This window comes from Heteronotia binoei, chromosome 10 (genome assembly GCF_032191835.1).
Source record: "Heteronotia binoei isolate CCM8104 ecotype False Entrance Well chromosome 10, APGP_CSIRO_Hbin_v1, whole genome shotgun sequence".
Taxonomy (NCBI): Eukaryota; Metazoa; Chordata; class Lepidosauria; order Squamata; family Gekkonidae; genus Heteronotia; species Heteronotia binoei.
In genome coordinates, this window is record NC_083232.1 from 69,215,277 (window position 1) to 69,234,971 (window position 19,695).

At 39.4% G+C, this 19,695-nt stretch overlaps 1 protein-coding gene across 2 annotated transcripts in view; it reads right to left on the minus strand.

The window, feature by feature from the left end:
- Positions 1 to 1,319: 1,319 nt before the first annotated feature.
- The window catches only part of ABHD5 (abhydrolase domain containing 5, lysophosphatidic acid acyltransferase), a 46,070-nt gene continuing 27,694 nt past the window's right edge, over positions 1,320 to 19,695 (minus strand). The window contains exons 2-8 of one of the 2 annotated variants that reach the window (XR_009555895.1): positions 13,561 to 13,652; positions 11,002 to 11,374; positions 8,740 to 8,894; positions 7,793 to 7,904; positions 6,654 to 6,840; positions 2,099 to 2,755; positions 1,320 to 2,052 (exon numbers count right to left, since the gene is read on the minus strand). Coding sequence is in view for 1 of the 2 variants with exons in the window: in XM_060248844.1 (XP_060104827.1) it covers positions 2,666 to 2,755; positions 6,654 to 6,840; positions 7,793 to 7,904; positions 8,740 to 8,894; positions 11,002 to 11,374; positions 13,561 to 13,652 (1,009 nt within the window). In the remaining variant the exon portion in view is untranslated. Of the gene's footprint in view, positions 2,756 to 6,653; positions 6,841 to 7,792; positions 7,905 to 8,739; positions 8,895 to 11,001; positions 11,375 to 13,560; positions 13,653 to 19,695 lie in introns of both variants that reach the window. The other variant, XM_060248844.1, reaches the window with a different exon arrangement.

Consider the following 19,695-nt stretch of genomic DNA (forward strand, 5'->3'; position numbering starts at 1 on the left):
TGAAGGAGGCAAAACTACAGAACACCCGTATACGAGCCTTCTCTATTACACCACCACACCTATGGAACCAGCTCCCGGAAGAAGTGCGGGCCCTGTGGAGCCTCGAAGTTCCGCAGGGCCTGCAAGACCATCCTTTTTAGGATGGCCTTTGCCTGACTAAACGCTTGATGGATTTGCCTTAAATGAGATCCGCCATCATATCTACTGATGGAATAGCACCAGAAATATTTAATGTTTAATTTTAAACTGGAATGTTTTAAGGTTAAATGCTGTTTTTAATACCTATTGTATAATTTATTGTATTGATATGTTGTTAGCCGCCCTGAGCCTGCCTCGGCGGGGAGGGCGGGATATAAATAAAACATTATTATTATTAAAATCAATTTTTGTGGTTTTTTACTGTATTTACCAACTGCATCTAGCTCAGAGTTGAATACTGAGGAGGCTATAGACTTTGATTCTAAATTTTCTTGAGCCATTGGAATTTTTAAGGACAGTTGAGATTGATGAATTTCCCTGGTTGCATTAATTAGCAGTTTTATATCAGATGCCAGGTTTGAAACCCTATCTTTGATACTTTTTATGTTTTCAAAGAGGGTTTAACTGTTCTGGCAGTAAGTTCAAGGAGTGCTTGCCCAAATGAGGAATTAATAATATCCTCATTATCAGAAAGAGTCTGCTGTGTTTTTAAATGCCTTGGGTCAGCCTCGTCCTCCTTGTCCTCCTGGGCGAAAGCGCTAATTGCCTCCTCCTCAATCTCACACTCCAAAGGAAAAAAGCGATTTGTAGTTTCAATAACAAAAGCAGATGAAGAATGCCAAGTCCTTGAAATCATCAAGTAAAATACAGAAGGGCTAAAAAAGAAGCTTAAAATATCTTGGAAGTATTTAAAACTACTTAGTGTTTATCAGAGTTTTGAATACAGCTGTCTGCAGCCAACGCCCAGAACTGCGTTATAATTGGATAATAACAGCCTTTGGCTTCTCATTGTTTAATTGTGGGAGGATTGGATTGATCAGGAAGTAGTTCTTTAACCAGGTTTGTTGCTTTGGTGAGGAGGGGTGTCTGTGTTTGCTTGGGGTTTTTTGAGGGGAGGAGGGTCTGTTGCTGTTTGACATTGCCTTGGAGGAAGCATGACATTTTCCCCATGCTTTCAGGGGGTCTTGGATCCCTGCATATTTTGTGCCATTTGTTTTAGGAACCACTTGCTCCAACTCCCCCAATTCCCCAATTCCAAATCAAAATTTTACCATTCCCCCCAAAATGCACACCCCAAGACTATATTTTCAAGACACAGCAAAATAATTGGATTTTCAAAATATCTACAAACTGATTCAAGATTTTAATCAAGAAAGATCATTATTCAGTAGCTATTTCAACATTCAAAAGTTAACTAATAAGTTATCGCACAGACCTTTGTTTGCAAATTACTCTACTTGCTTTTCATTGACAAAAGTTTGTTTTTTATTATAACAAAGTGCCTAAGAACATGTCAAATTACAGTTTTATGAAGAACCAGAGCATAAACTGCTCTTATTAAAAATACTGCACGGAATCAAGTATTTTATTTAAAAGTCCTGAGGTAAAGATGGTCTTCTGTTTCATCTGCATTGTGTCTTTTAATAGTATTTCTGGGTGTTAATCATAATATATTTTCCTGTTTCCACTTAAACTGGCTCACTATTACACTTTCTTAGGGGAAAAATAAGTTGATCATAGCCTATTAGATACAGTTTTCCTCCCAGGGATAAACACTCTAAACAGAATGTGCAGGCCAGCAAGGGATCACGTAGTAATATCTACAAATGAACAGACTGTGCAACTAAAAAGGTGTTTGAGTTTTAACATTGCTGGATTCTAAGCAAGTGTCAGAAATAATGAAAAGACCATCCCCTAGCAAACACACAAAAATATTGCAACAGACAGTACCCAGAGTCAGGGAGGGGTTGGGGTAGACATTCATAACTTCAATACCCCCACCCCACCTCCAGTTCCTACTTTTGTCCTTTTCTGTAGAGGTCTGAGATTATTTTGACAATCCCACTTCATAACCTAAAAAGGGAATTAAGATCTTCTAAAGGGAATTAAGACCTTCTACAACCAGGATGCTGGTTAAGATCTTCTACACACACTTTTGGGATTCAAAGGGAAATACAGTGGAACATTTTCAAATTCTTAAAAAGACCAGTGTGTCAACCCTGAAAACTGAAATAGCTAAACAATATGACTCCATATGTTATTACAGTTGTCTAAGACCACTGGGTCATTGAACTGTAGATAAAGAAAATATTTCATTATAATTAGATACAGAAAGACTTTGTTGTATATGTAAACTATAGTTTAACTGGAAAAACCTCTAAGTTTTCAAAAAGTTCAGTTTGAGAAATATCCAGTTTAAAAAAACATTAGAGAAACAAATCCCTCTCTAAATATATAAGGAGCAATATCAAACTGAACTATATAAAGTTGATCTTGAAAATCTCCCTCCCCCAGCAAAAGGCACTGGATGGCTTAAAGTGTGTGAGTAACATTCTGAAAGGAAATGGTGCAAACAAAGCCTGGTTTTGTGTATGTGTGTGTTTAAAAAAGTCTGTTTCCTAGTATTTTACAAAGTATTGCTTTGGATTACATCTGCAGCTGGTTTTTCTAAAGAGAAGGATGCTGGTTAGTCCACAGAATTGCAAATCTCTTTTATTTTCTCGTTGAAATCTTCAGGTTGATCAGCATATACATAATGACCCGCACCGAGAATAGCCTATAGAAGAGGTAGAGGGGAAAAACCATTAGTGTTAGCAAAGTCTATTTAAAGCTTTACTTGCAAGAAGACTGAAGTATTTTACTTAACAAATACAACATAAAATAATTCCAAATTGTTATTTTGGAAACAACCTTGACAAAAGTTGGGTCAAAACTGCCAAAGGCAAGTTGTTGCAAGTTCATTTTAACCACTAAAAATATGCACAGCAGATACAGCAATTCACACTGACCAGTCTTACAACATCTTTTACTTGCCATTATCACATAGATATAGCTGTTTACAATGGCAAAATGCTTTTAGGTTGCCAAGTATGCAAATCTTTGCCAACCACATTATTTTCTCTGTTGAATGGTATTCTTATCAGCAGATTAGCATGGTGCCATTATGCTATATTTAGATTTGGAGAGTCTTTGCCAAAATCATACAGCCACACAACTGTGCTGGTGTGTGTTAGAGGCCAACTCCAGAGATTAGCACTTTACTACACACTGACAGAGAGGTCTTAGTTATGTAAGCAAAACTTGTCTAAGCAATCACACTAATTGACTTCAAACTGATTTACTAATGACATGACGGACCTAAGTAATCTAAATCTGAGTCTGGTGGCATTCTTAAGACCAACAAAATTTTATTTGAAGTATAAACTTTCATGTGCTTCTTTCTGAAGAAGTGTACAGAAACATGAAAGTTTATACCTTGAATAAAATGTTGTTGGTCTTAAAGGTGTCCACAGGACTCAAACTTTGTTCTGCTGCTTGAGACCAACATGACTACCCTTCCGGATCTAAGTGATCCAAGATGTCTAAAATATAAAATGCTAACTGGCAAAAACATTTTGAAATTATTCTTAAAACCAATAAACATGAGACGGTAAATGTTCTTTTATCCTAAATACATCATTCAAGAGCATTCAATTAGTTTGGCACAGGTAGCAAAATAATTTATAGAAGTGATTTTTTTTTAAAAAAATACTTTTTCAAAAGGGAGTTCTGAATCCCTGGTGGTGATGAAGTCCATGGAAAAAACACCCATGCTTTGTCTTATTTGATTTCCTGCACACACGTCTTTGGTGTTCATCCTCAAACTCATAAAACCACAATATTTAGTAAAACTGAACAGATCTATCACTTTCAATCAACGGTTTCCTGAAAACCCATTTTAAAATGTTGCATTATGGACACAGTGGGGTAGATCCAGCCATCCTCCAAGCAGTGTTCCCTCTAAGCTGAGTTAGTGTGAGCTAGCTCACAGATTTTGAATCTTCAGCTCACAGATTTTTGTCTTAGCTCAGGAAAATTGACCCAAGAGCACAATAATTTAAGCAGTAGCTCAAAACTTTAATACCAGTAGCTCACAATGCAGAATTTTAGCTCATAAGACTCTGCAGCTTAGATCAAACATTGCCTGCAAGTAACCTTCCTGCAGCCTAAGGAGCCTTCCTTCAACTTGTGTGGCCCTTCGTCCAATGGAAAAGCCACTTAAGTTGAAGGAAAGTCTCAAGCTTGAGCCAAAAGGAAAGGTGGGGTACAAATATTTAAACAAATTTTACTCTGTGGAGCTGAGGGGTAGGATAGAGAAAGGATTCACCACCATCTGAAAAGGTGCAGTGTGCTAATATAAGTTTGTAAATAAGCCACAGTAGTTCCTGGAGATCTCCCAGTATTATAATTGACCTCCAAACAATCCAGTTCCCCTGGAGAAAATAGCTCCTCTGGAAGATGGACTATATGGCACTAGAGCATGCTGAGGTCCCTCCTCTCCACAAATCTCACCGTCTCCAGGCTTCACCCCCGAAATCTCCAAGTATTTTATCAGTCCAGAACCGGCAACCCTACCCATCCTGCACTTTCACAAATGGCTATCACAAAATTCATTTCCTGATGCTTTCAACATTCTGTTGTCTGGTTTGCATAGATTACTCTCCACCCAAAATGAAGATCTGCACAAAGTATTTGAAAGGTGGGAACAGCATGACAATGACTTGGTATGCAAGAATTCCTCAGGTATGCTGATGGCAGTTTGCCACAGATCTGGAAGATGTGTTCTTGCCAGACTTGATAACACATTGCTAGAGAGCTGCTACAGCATTTCATAATGGATGTAAACAGGCCAAGAATGGAATTCCTAGTGAAGAAGATAGGCCCCCAGGGACAATGTGGCCAGTCTGCAATAATTCAGGCTTGTACAATGAGCCGCAAGCACATAATAAGAACTAGAAATACGTATGGATTCAGTAACTCTGTCGCCTAGCAGCATGTGTATTAGTATAATTTCTACTTTATTCTGTTGACCAAGCACTAATAAAAGGTTAATTGAGATCACAAGATATCAAGAATAATTAGGCTGGTTAGGCTAACCCTTCAAAATAATTAGTCTAGGTCTGTCCTGATTTCCACCCTCTATCAGACAAGCGTATTGCTCTGTATAACTGCAGCCTTGAAAAAGGTAAATTATCCCATAGCTATGAGTCAAAACAAACAGAAGTTTCCACCTTATCACTAACATGCATTAATCCAGCAGGATAATTAGAAGAGTTGGCAATATGTGAGAAGGTCTCCCAAACACTAGCTTTTAACTTCCTGTTTATACAAGATAGATAGATGCTAGATGAGATTACACGAAGACATCATTATGGATTTTACTCCAACACCTTAGGAGCCTGTGACAACATTCATACTGAATACCTAATGCTCTGGTGAAAGTTTTGATGGGTGGGTCTTACTGCACAGAGGCCATGTCAAGATATTTGTCAATGTCCAAACCACTGGCACTTAGAATAAGTACAGCTAATACAAAGCCAAAATGGACAGTGTGGATAGTTCTTCCGGGTCAACCTGCATGGCTCTTTCTAAAAAGATACTGTAGCTAATTGACCTTGTGAGACCAACTCCAGGGGTCACTTGTTAATATGAAAAGGTGGGTGTCTCAATGACCAGGATCCTCATCCCCACTTTATTGGTCTTCACACACCCCAAGCATATGGGCATCAGTACAGAACCCTTGTTGGGTGGCCCCCTCAGCCCAAGCAAGAATCCACTTTGAGGGAAAAGAGGTAGGGAGAGAGATCCACAAGCACTACTGTGGTCACAGGATAACTGAAATTCTGAATAAATCTCAACACTAACAGGCATTATTTCTCATATAAAAACTGGGAAATATCAATGCTTATGAAAACTTTTAAGGTAGGGGTCTCCAAACCTTTTGAGCCTGCAGGTACCTTTGCAATTGTGTTGCACTGTGGTGACAGCTGCTGCCAAAGCAATGTTTCTAAAAGTTCAGGCCGTCAATCAAATCTCTAATGACCAATCAGAAATCTTCCTGGGCAAAAGTCCTACCTGGTCCCACCTACATCCTAAGAACACTTGACAGGTGCCAGTAAAGGTGCTGGCAGCTGCCATGGTGCCCCTTTGGCCTTTTGGGGACCCCTGCTTTAAGGGAACTGGAATCCAAAACACCTGCTCCTCTCTTTCCCACTCCTGCCAAGAATCTTATTTCACATACTCTTAAAACTAACAGTATAACTGACAGTATAGAGAGCCCTGTGGCACAGAATGGTAAAGCTACAGTCTGCAGTCTGAGCTCTCTGCTCACAACTTGAGTTTGATCCTGGTGGAAGCTGGGTTCAGGTAACTGGCTCAAGGTTGACTCAGCCTTCCATCCTTCCAAGGTTGGTAAAATGAGTACCCAGTTTGCTCAGGATAAAGTGTAAATGACTGGGGAAGGCAATGGCAAACCACCCTACAAAAAGTCTGCCATGAAAATGTTGTGATGCGACATCACCCCAGAGTCAGAAATGACTGGTGCTTGCACAGGGGACTACCTTTACCTTTATAACTGACAGTATAAAGGCAAGGCAATTTACACTAAAAATCAAACAACCTAGCACTCTACTTACTATGGTTTTCACATATGAGTTTGGTCGTAGAGACTGGATGGTGGTCCCAGAATTGCCATCAATACATGACCTTGCTCCATAAATCACAGTGATAGGAATATCTTGGTTCATGTAGGCGATCCGCTGCAGCATTGGCCTTTTTGCCCATCCGTATGGCACAGTCATGTTCTTAAAAGCTGTTTCACCACTTTAAAGGTATAAATGGAAGAAAAGGAATGAAAAAACTGTATTCTGAAAACTGTTTCTCAAATGTCTGACCTGCAGCATTTTTTAAACTGGAATTTTAATTGCTTATCCAAACACCAACTTAGTATTTCATAAAAATCGAACTCAAGGAGGGACGGTGGCTCAGTGGTAGAGCATCTGCTTGGGAAGCAGAAGGTCCCAGGTTCAATCCCTGGCATCTCCAAAAAAGGGTCCAGGCAAATAGGTGTGAAAAACCTCAGCTTGAGATCCTGGAGAGCCGCTGCCAGTCTGAGAAGACAATACTGACTTTGATGGACCAAGGGTCTGATTCAGTATAAGGCAGCTTCATATGTTCATATGTAAAAAGTTTAAGCTTTATATTATAGTGGAAAATTGTATCTTATATCTGCTTAATTCTGACTGATGAATACTATGTCAACCAAAAGAACTTTATGCACTTCTAGAATATATTCATGATGAGATTTTGATTGGTCACTAGGGGAAATACATTTTATACTTGCAGAGCAGCCATTGAGAATACTCTGCCATTCAGCTTGGCCCACTTAAAGAAGAGTCCAGAAGCTGATTTGAAAGCTTTGGGGGGGAAACTGACAGAATGTCCCTGTAGGATCCCAAACCATTAAGGGTTTTAACAAACCAATATTCTGCAATTACAAGCATTTTATCCTGGATTTCTATTGAATGCTGCCAAATTGTATGATCACTTCTGCCACATCCACTGATTCTTGGTATGTCTTTTTGATTCAGCCAAAGTTCAAATCAAGTTCTGAACTAAATTAATTCAAAATTAGGGCTGCTAGTTCATCATGTGCATGATACTGCAAATGATTTCTATGTTCTGTTTAATGTGATGAAAAGAAGTAGTGATTAGGGATTTCAGTGACAAATTAATAAATTCAAAAACTTAACATTTTTGCAGACTTTAAATTTACCTCGGAGACTGCACATTACAGTGATAGATATATTCAGTTACAGTGTCATCATCAAACATGGAAGAATACTTTCTCTTGAAATCTGGCCTAATACGCTGTACAAGGCTCAGTCCTGTCATAAATCAAAAGGGAACAAATTTAAAACTGCTGACTTCTTCGGCTTTCAAAATACCCATTAACAATATTTTGCAACCATTTTCAGTGGCCAAGTTAATTAGTTTAAGTGCATATTTCATGATTTTGGACAGGAAACAGAGAATGCAAGAAATAATGCTTTATCAGCTAAGAATGCACCCATAACATACATACATAGTGCATGACAGCTTCTTCCCTTTAGAGGCACTTCTATTCAGCACAAAGCTTATAGTTCTCAGTACCTGTCTGGACGCTCTCTACTGGATTCTAGCTCAATTTAATCAAGACTATGGTGCACAAAGGATAGAGGAAAACAACTGGCATATGTACAGATACAAAGTTTATTATACAAAGCCAGACTAGCTCAGCTCATCTAGCTCAGCTCAGTTTATTTTTAGGGCAGCAACCCTCCAGGGTCTCAGACAAAGGGTTTCTCTACCCAAACACCCCACTGCCCTTTAACAGGAGATGCCAGGGGGACTGAGCCTGAGGCCTTCTGCATACAAAGCTCCACCATTGAGCTAGACCCCTTCTGCAAAACAAGCTGATTTAGCTAGATACTAATAAATTTCAAAAGTATGCATCTAATGGTTTCTGACTTAAGAACGCTATCCCAACTTTTTTTTTGTAGCAATGGTGAGTAAGACACCTCTTTCCCACCTTTCTGGTTAGGAAGTGCCTACTGCTTAAACTGATCTTGCTTTCTTGCCAAACACAGACCTAAAGCCTACCATCAGCCATGGGTTCTGAAGCTCAAATAGCATAATCAGGTTCCTTAAAATAGCAACGCTATTAAACTGACAAGCACTCACCGAAAGGTCCTGCTATCCTGAGACCAGCCAGTGGGTTAAAAGGACTCAAAACTGCTCCAAGTGCTTTGATCCAGACTGGAATTGGTCTTTCCTGTTCAACACTGCTGGGTCTTTCTGGAAAACCCCATGGCTCCACTAATATAAGATGCTTCACCCTTGTAGGTATAAATGTCAGAGGCTGTGTCAACAGGACAACTTAAAACAATGCCCATTGTATTCCAGAGCCAACTTTATTTTTTTTCTCTTTCAGAAGAAATGGTTTTAGTTGGCTCCTACCTGAATCATAAATCAAAGCTCAGCTACTGGATATTGTTTCATTTAACGCTTACAGGCAGTAGCTTTCCTTTAGAAAGAGCAATTTGATTAGATGCCTGCATATAAAGCAGCAAAAGAAGATTCTATATGGTCAACATTAAACCAGTCTCGTTAAACTATTTCTATATTTTGTTCACAGATAACATTTCAATTCAAGTTCGAAGTTCAGACCTTTATTGGCATAAGAGCAATAATGATTCACAATCAAAAGTAGGTACAAAGGCCTGAAATATAGTAAGAACAATACATAAACAATAAATTAAAATAGCAGCCAATAATACTAATCAAGAATAGACACCCAGCAATTAAAATACAGTAGTATGCCTAGATTTAATTTTATAGGCTTCTACTAAGACGTTCGCAACACATGTAGTAATATAGGATTAACATCTTCTAAAAGGTAGGATAGAATTTTCCTTTTAGTAAATACATTGTGTTGGAGATATTCAGCTAAAAATTGTCTACGTTGTGAGGCCAGGAGAGGACATTCTAAAATAATATGGGATATAGAATCAAGGACTCCTAATTCACATGGACATAATCTATTTTGGAGAGGTATCTGTCTAAACCTACCATAGAGAACTGTTGTTGGGAAGGCATTTAAACGTGCCAAAATAAAAGTCCGACGATGGAATGGGGAGTCTAAAGTAAAAAATTAATGCGGTATCTTTCCATGTCTTTGGGGTATACCTAGATTGGCTGCAGAGCAAACAGGGGAATGTGAGGGGAACACTTTTTGGTATTCGTGATCCATAAGCCTTAGTTGGATTGTTCTTAAGATATATAATTCGTCACATAATTTAGCCATTTCAATTCATAATTAGATTCTTAGCTGTGGTACTAAATGACTTCCAGCACAATGCTATACAAAGTTACGCCAGGCTGAAAGTCCACTGGAAACAGATCAATGGACAGACTTCAGTAACTGTGCACAGGATTGTGCTGACAGTTATATAAATGAATGGCCATAATCAAGAGCATCCTAATAAAAACATGTTTAGAACGTGAACATCTGAATATTGGAGACACAGGAATTATCACAGTTCCTATGTCTTGATATAATGATCTAGCAGCACTTTAGATAGATGATAGATAGATAGATAGATAGATAGATAGATAGATAGATAGATAGATAGATAGATAGATAGATAGATAATTTTATTTATATCCCGCCCTCCCCGCCGGAGCAGCTCAGGGCGGCTAACAACATCATTCAGTTATACAAAAAACAAAGTTACATTTAACATTAAAATTCTGATAAGTTTAAAATTAATTAATTAATTAAGTGATAAAAGTGCTAATGCTATTTGTTCTTTTATGATGACAAGCTTCTAAGCCATCTCTGCTCAATGCATCAAAGCAGGGGTGGTCTTAATGATTCTAGGGCCTTGTGTAGAAGGACAGGACAGAATACTACCAACCACCCCAGCACCTACCCTTGCCCTGGTAGGCCTCGCCCTGTGCGAGGTGGGAAGGAGCTGCCATTGCTGTGACAAGCCAAATGGAGTGGACATAAGCAGAAGCCTGCACTTCTTCTTTTCCCCATCTTTCAGAGGGTCAGGGCTACACGTTGTAGCCCCTCCCAACCCCCAGCATGTGCCCCCCCCAATCCTCAGCTGCCACTGTTGCCCATTGGCTAAAACTTCCCCTGCATCAAAGACACATTGGAAGAATGTGTGGGAAATACCATAAAAACTGTAGTATGCAACTCACACCTGAAGACATGGAATTGAAGGGAAAATGCAATTTATATTTTAGTTTTGCGACTAGTCAATGTATTCTTATTAGTGAAAGATGAAAACAGTCTTTCAGTGCTACATTTGAAGGTTAGAGAGATTCCTCTAAATCATACTGTGCCATACTGTGCTTATTTACAAAAGCTATACTACATTTATATTTCTGATAACGTAGAGAAAGAACTTTCCTTTATGTATTATTTCCACATACCTTGAGGGGTACTTTAGAGAGTAAGCAGCTGCCAGAAATCCACCCAGGTTATGTCCAAGTAAAATCATTTGGTCCAAGCCTATTTTCTGTCGCCATTCTTCAATAGATTCCACAAATTGGTTCTCCGCTAGTTCTGCATCAATTTCAAACTGTGGTCTACTACTGCGTCCAAATCCCAAGAAATCAAAGGCATAAACAGTTCTATTTTCACAAAGATCTTCAAAGTTCAGAGCCCAAAGTCCAACACCTCCTCCAAACCCATGGAGGAGAACAAGTGGAGTTTTATGGGAAAGGTTCTGAGAGAACGTTAGAGTCCATATTTTATTTCCATTGGATATGAAGACATATTGTTTATGATACGGACTTCTGATACCTGAAGAAAGAGAGAACAAGACTTACATCTTATTATTCCAACATAGACATCTGACTGTCAATTCTAGGTATAACAGATTATGAGGGCAAATCTACAGAACAGTGACCTCCATTCCCATTATGTGCAGTAAGGTAGTCACAAAAGAACTGGAAGCAGGTCCTTTAACAGGAGTCATAATTACACTGTGAGGTGTATGCATTCATACGCAGGCTCCATGTGGCCTGTGCACAACTTGCAGGATGGGAATAGTTCCCTTGTGAATTTGTTTAACATATATCATCAAGTTGTTTAAAAAATCCCATAAAACTAGGTGCTTCAGAATCTCAGAATAAAAGAACCTAAATTATGCACAGGGCTTTTTTTTGTAGCAGGAACTCCTTTGCATATTAGGCTACACCCCCCTGATGTATCCAATCCTCCAAGAGCTTACAGTAGGCCCTGTAAGAAGAGTCCTCTAAGCTCTTGGAGGATTGGCTACGTCAGGGAGGGGTAGCGTAATATGCAAAGGAGTTCCTGCAACAAAGAAAGCCCTGGATATGCATTTGTTGTTGTCTTGAGAAGGGCTGACTCAATAAAGGAAGCCCCACCCCTCAGTTTGCAAGCCCCGAGAATGGCTTATTAATGTTAGGACATTTTGGAGGACATTAATTCATAGGGTCACCAGAAGTCAGAAGCAACTTGACAGCATTTAAAGCACACACTTAGCAGCAGATAATATTTGTGTTCTGCAAGGAATTTTTCACCTATTCAACCAGAAACATGTAGCAAAAGAATTAAAGAGAGGTGAAACAGGATGGAGACTGACGACAATGGGAAGTGCCACACTGTAGGATTTCATTCTGAACTAGTCACACAGAAGATAATACCTTTGAAGGCTGATTTACATATAGGCAACAGTGGACTTTATCATTTGGAGCACAAGCCTTAAAAGCAGCTGGTGGCAGAGGATGTCAGCACACAATCTATATTGGGACTGTGGTCCAATTTTCACATTTGGTAGGGGAAAAAGGCAGGTGGCACTGAGTGCTGGCAGGAAAAAAAGGCAAGTACTAGTACTTTGCAAGGATTTTCCTACTAGAGCTTGCATTTTATTTCTCATCAGCATGTTTGTGCACACATGTAGGTATGCGTGGGTGGGTAAGGAGTAACATCTAGCACTATGGCCATGATCCAGATCACTCACATGGCTCCTTTTTAAAAATCAAATTAAGCATCTAGAGTTCCAGTCAAGGAACATGAGCTTCAGGAATAGCTTGGCTCTAAGTCAGGCTGTGTTTATCTGAATACGGGATCTCTGTCCCAACTTCCAGATCAGAAGCCCCCATTCTTTCTAAGATCCAACTGTAGGGTTAAGATGCTACATTCAGATTGGTTGAAGCCAAATCATTCCTTACTGTATCTCTGCTTGTGACAGGGAAAAGAATACGTGAATCTCTGGTTGATTTTTCTTAACAAAAATGTTTTGGAGTATAATAACATGTTGAGCAAGACACACCATACAATAAATCTCCTGGTAAATTAATCAGTGGCAGCACTATTTCATAGGGCAGGTAGTGTGTGTAAACAAGATACAGATTACCGAAGGTGGTTTTTAAATCCAGGTTCAAATAAAAATGCCAGACTAATTAGAGGTTTGTATTTGCTATCAGTTTTATGAAATATAAAGACTAGTTATAACTGCAGAGTACTAGATATGCCCAATTTATGCTTTTCTATGAAGAACAAGAATAATAATATTTAAGAGATGTCTTTGCTAACTGCTGTTCATGAGATCCAGCGATCAGTAATTTAACCAATAAAACATATGCCTTGTTCAAGGGACAGACGCTATTAAGGCTTCACTTTGGGACTTTTCCCTAGAAAAACAATGTTAGTACCTCAATACATAGGTACAGCTTTCCTACAACATAACTTACAATATCTGTACACTCCACTATGAATAGATCTGCTGGGGAGTAGGGTACTTGCCTGCAATAAATTTACTTAAAGATAGGCTCGCCTCTCTAGCATACACCTTGAACTAGTATACTTGTAACCCAACATATTTCTTGCCCTCAATCGCTCTTCAGCAAAATTGCAGTACACTCCAAACCGGCAAAAAATTGCAAACCACCTCCCCCATAAAAAGTAATGGTGCACACCAACATGATACTGAAAATAAAATCTAATTGTCTGTAATTGCTTACATTTTAGCATTTTCTCTTCAGCTTCTTTAAGCTGTACCACTGATGTAGGACACCATGCAGGCAACCAACTGGATACTGACAGCCATCCTGATCTACAGCAATAAGAATGAAAACATTGTGATTTATAGAACTACGGAGTTTTATGAGCAAAGGATGTATCCCCCCCCCACATCTAAACAAGTGCTTTTAATGCTGTGTACTGGATAAAGAACCTCTGCCCTGCTTCTTGCGAGAGTGGTGGTTATTCTTAAATCCAAAATCTAACATGGAATCTAACAGGTAGATCACTCTGTTAAACCAACATGTAAAAATATTATAGTGGTGCTAAGATAACTCATATTAAAAACAATCATTGATAGCTACATTAATAAAGATCAGATGAGCATTATGTCATAGACATATATCCAACTCACTACTAAGTAAGTACTTAGGAGTTGCAGTGCTATTAGATGCTGAAAGTGCTTTTGATTGTTTAGGAGATACGTTTATGAAGGATATTGCTCAATATGAAGCTAGGATGTTGATTCATAAGACTGATGTAAAATTATCTAATTCTTCAATAGCACTCATAAACAAGGAACAAGACACAGATACCAGTTATGTCCTTAGCAATATCTATTAGAAACAATAACAAAGTTAAAGGAATGGAGATGAGTGAAAATGAGCATAAAAGTAACATTTTGGATTATAGCTGTCCTTACTACAAATCCCAGAAAGGAAATTCAAGCTGAACTGAAAGTTTTGATTTTAAGAATCCAGAGACTTTATATATCTAGTTGGAAAACTGAAAAACAAAGAATCACCATTCACAGGAGAGAAAATAGCATTGGAATATGTATGGGTTAACATTACAGTTGACTATCAAGATTTATATAGGAATAACTTTGTATTTATAAGAAACAAAGTGAAAAAGAAAATCTCTGGATCTTCTTGTATGGAAAAATTTCTGCGGTCAAAATATTATGTAAAGAATGATGAGCAGCTCACAAAATGACAGCCAGTTTAATGTAGTGGTTAAGTGAGTGGACTCTTATCCGGGAGAACTGGGTTTGATTCCCCACTCCTCCACTTGCACCTGCTAGCATGGCCTTGGAACCATAGCTCTCTCAGAGCTTGTTCTTGAAAGGGCAGCTTCTGTGAGAGCTCTCTCAGCCCCACCCACCTCATAGGGTGTCTGTTGTGGGGGAAGAAGATAAAGGAGATTGTAAGCTGCTCTGAGATTCAGAGTGAAGGGCGGGGTATAAATCCAATATCATCATCATCATCATCATCAGATCCTGGTGATCTTGTAGCCTAGGAATGGACATTCCACAATAATGTGAAGTGTCTACAAGCCTGAGCAGAGTTGTCAAGACACTGTCACAGATGTTATTCTGATGAATACGGATGTTGGTTTCAGAAGAGAGTAACCATCACCTGAGTAGCACTGGGTAAGAGGAAGGGTTTTCAGTCTTTTTCTTTGCTCTTGTGTTCTGTGTAAACAAACTTATGAAACAGGGCAGTTTTGCACCAACTGCCAATAGCATAGATATACGGTAATATGCTGTATCAGAGGGAAGTCACAGCCATTCATGACTGCATAACTGATTAGTTGCAGAACTTGTGCGTGCACACCGTTTATCATTTTAACCTCTCCTATTACACAACTGTAAAGCTTCTGCCAGTAAGGATCTGGACCTCTTTCTTAATGAAAATTTACACAACTTTAGTAGTTTCTCAATCTCATTTGATCCTCCCTCCTGTGGCTGGAAGGATTCATTCTTCTGAGAAGTACAATGTACACTGAGAAATTTAGGCTTATTCAGAAAAGTTGTGGGTTTTTAAAATGGATTTCTCTATTCCTATCTGGATTTATTTTCTTTCAAAAATACCCTGATTAGGAATTAGAACACTTGGATCGGTCCTTATATCTTAGCAAGTGGAGTGATTTCAGATGCCAAATGATAATAGTACACATTGGTAATGAGACAGGAAAAGTAGCTGTCACTTCAGACCAGGAGGATACATTGCCTTGAGCCTTCATTATCAATTGATAATGCCTTCATTATCAATTGCAACTGCCTCTCTTTCTAATCTCTCTTTGAAATTCCTTTGTAAGAGCACTGCTCCTCTTAGGTCAGCAGCTGAATGTTGTGGTTTCTAATGTCAGACTTATGTCCATTTATTCTTTGCATCTTCCTGGACTAAATCCTCCTGGATGGAATTGAGACCTAGGTTTCCTGGTATCTCCACGCCTACTACTCCTCTGCATATCACACCAATCAAGCCTGCTATTGTCATTCATCTGCTATTGCCGTTTGACATTTGAAATCACCTTTATAAAGTTTATATCTCTGGTATCATGTGTTACATTTTATGGCATGCATGGCTTGACTCGACAAAGTGACATTCAGGTCGGATCTGGCCTTCATAACAAATGAGTTCGACACCTCTGCCTTAGGCTAATAACTCTGTAGGGTAATATTAAGGCCAGGATCCCAAAAGTCCCCAAATGTGCATGGAAAGCACTCCCGTATGTGGCATGTGCATATATCCAATTCTCCCTGTCCACTGGCTGCATATTCCTGTGCCCACATGGCACACCACTCCATGAGGGGAAGCATGGGAGAATGCATGAGAAAGGGGGCAGGGTATTGAAATGCTCTGGTAACATACTGAACAGACATGCAACACTCTAGATCCCAGCCAACAAATCCTAGTGTTTATCTGAAAATCTGTAAGGCAAAATTAGCAAGTTTACAAACACACATTATGCTGATTTCCATGCAAGAGACTTAGCTTGGTCATGGGTAAGCACATTTCCCACAGGAGAGAAAGGAGAAGAGAAGTAAAAGTTTAAATGCTGTATAATCCAATAAGCAATTGTGGGGTACGGTTTTCTACCTGCCCTGATCCAACAGACCAAAAAATTCACATTAAAGGAAATAAAAACCTCATTGAAACCATCATCTCAGGCCATTTCCTCTGTTGGCTCAATATGGTAATTAGCTCAGATTTAAGATACTCCACCAGTGTTGTTCAGTTGGAAATAGGGTTGCCAGCCTTCAGGTGGGGCCTGGAGATCTTCCACTTTTACAACTGATCTCCAGCTGGCAGAGATCAGCTTCCCTGGAGAAAATGGCTGCTTTGAAAGGGGGACTCTATGGTGTTGTACCATGCTGAGGCCCCTCCCCTCCCCAGACCCACCCCCAAAATCTCCAGGTATTTTCCAACACAGACTTGGCAACCCTAGCTGGAAAGAACTGAGTTTGTACACTGTTGTAGCATACAAACCAATGACCACCAACAAGGTCAAACTTGGTTCTCCCAGATTAAAGTCCATGCACTTAACCACTACACCAGACTGGCAGAATCAGCAGAAATCCTTTCTTGTCCTTTTGTTGGGATCCAAGCCAAATGACACCATCCTGGTCATTCATATCAAGAGTTCTAGTTGTTCCTTAAATGTTAGTTCAGCATCTGCATGACAAATATACACTTGGACTTGTGCCAACATGCCTTTGGACAAACTGGCAAAATCTGACAGATACATGTTTATCAGCTGATCTAGAGTATATTACAGCAAAATGAAATTGATCAAAAAACAACACAAGGAGAGGCAACACTAAAAGGAATCTCAGTAAAAATAATCTCTGCTTCAATACTGACAATTTCCCTTCTGTGCCATTAAATCTATATTGTTTGTTTGCATAGTCTCCTGATATTATGCAAAATACAAGACATACAAGCTAGGCAATACAGTCTTTGTGTTTATTCAACTTTAATGCCCTAAAATGTCCTAAATGTCCTAAAACACTGAACTTGAGCACAGAACATATGGCTGTTGTTATTTAACTTAGCAACTGTCAATGGAAAAGCAACCAGGGTGACTTGGCTCAGGGTCTAAGAGGTCCAGATAAATAAGGGAGAGTCCAAGAAAAAACACCCCAGAAGATAGCTCTTATTCTGCTTAATCAGTTCTCCTTAAAAATCTGTTGCTTTTAAAAGCAACAATCTGACAACAGCTCCACACAAGCCAGTCTGCAAACAGTGACTTGGAATTGCAATTTACAAAATTATTTATAGGACACCCTTACATAGTAATGGCTTGACAGCAGACGAAGAGCATAATTTTATGTAGGCTGACACCGAATAGAATTAGCTATTGCTCCGTGGCTGTGTCCAAGCCTGTAGACGCTCTAATAGCCCAGACTAGCCCGATCTCATCAAAGTTTGGAAACTAAGAAGGGCTAATAGTTGGATGGGAAGACTGGAGCTGCCACGCAGAGGAAGTCAATGGCAAACCATGTCTGTTACTCTCTTGCCTTGAAAATCCCATGAGGTGGAACTTCATGGAGCTGCCAGGAGTCAGTTGTGACTCAATGGCACACGTTACATTTTATCATGATTGTCTTGTGCTTAAAACAATGGACCAGCAGTTAGAAGGCGTTAACATCTCTATCGGGGTGAAAAGTCTGTCTCAGGGGTTCTACATGCAAGGCAGAAAATGGGCCTTGGGCTAGGCAATAACAATAAAAAGGACAGCAGATACAATCAAGTTATGAACAATGTGGACAAAGAAAACTGCCTCCCACTCTCACAACTTCAGAGCCACCTAATAAAATTGACTGGCAGATTCAGGGCAGATGAAACACTTCTCTATACATTGTATAATTAACATATGCAATCTGCTGGCGTATATTAATTATGCACTGTGTGATAAACAAATGAAACTTCCAGGTATGGATACAGTATACTGTAAATATCAGTTACTCTAGGTTTTTGGGTGGAAAGATAGTATAAATATGTGTTACATAACTAAAATAAATAGCAAAACTAAGTCCACAAAAAAAAATGCTACTTATAAAACTGAACATAGCACAGCTTCCAGAATCTGTTCTTTCAGCCTAACCAGGTGAACACCTGAAATTCAGCCTTCTTAGCCTCTAACTGCCAAGTTGCTCTACCCCAGTATACACACCAGGGCACTCCAACTGATCTAAAGTACTAAAGAATTGTACTGTATGTGACAGCCTGAATTGAAATTGATTTACATTTCCTTAGAAATCAAGTGCAAACTCCTAAACTTTTCATTGGGTGTGGCAAAATGCTTCTAGTAGGAGACAAAGCAGCTGGAAATTTCTCAGATGCAGCGAAGTGACAGCAGTTCAAGGAGCTAATTGTGGAAATTTAGAAAACAACATCCATTGCTCACAGTCAAACTTTTAAATCTCATTGTCTCTATATACATATATTTAATAAGATGTTGCAACTTTCACTTTTCTCACTGAGTACAGAATTAGAAATTATTTATAACCACAATAATGATCCATTCATGTGCAGTTACTGACATGTACATCCAAAATGGGGCCAGAACTCACCAACAGGCAAAACCTCTGTCCCTGTGGATTGTTCCATTTGCTACAAAATCAGAGGCCAAGAACCTGAGAAACCCGAGGATGCAAAGCACTTCTGCCAGTTTTCAGATTCTGGTCATCTGACCTCCTGGGAGGGGAGGGGAAGATTTGAGATTCAGAAGATTGCTGCTGGGAGCTGAAAAGCTTTTAGAATTTTTGCTTACAAAACTCTGCAGCTTAGAAGGAACATTGGCTGTAAGTGGTGAAAAATACAGTTTCTGGTACTGGAATTTCTTTCAGCCATGATACAAATTAACAGTGAAATTATGAGGATCTTCTTCAGTCTAAGCCCATTTAATCAAATATGCTTATATAACTCTATGTAGTACTGCACAAACAGATTTATAGCACAATCCTAAGCAGCGGTACATCGTGGAATGGGCCAGCTCTTGCCTGCAGGCCCTGTTCCACCCTGCCCTCCAAGGTTTTCCCAACACCCAGAGAGGCTTTTTTCTCTTTCTGATAATCTGCTGCCACCACTTCACCTTCGTAGGAACTGCCTGCTGGTCAGGACTCCCAGCTTCCCTTCCAAGTTCTGAGCCTTTGCCCTCTGTGTCTCCTGCTGCTCAGAGCCTAGTTACCACGAGGACCATTTAAAGACTTGTGTGACCCTGGAGGAATAGCCACTAGCCAACTGACTGCCTTCACCATGGCACTCCTTGTAAAATAGTGTGTCCAAGATGGTGGAGGTCTACTATGTGGTACAGAGAACCACTATCAGCATCGTTATGAAGTATTC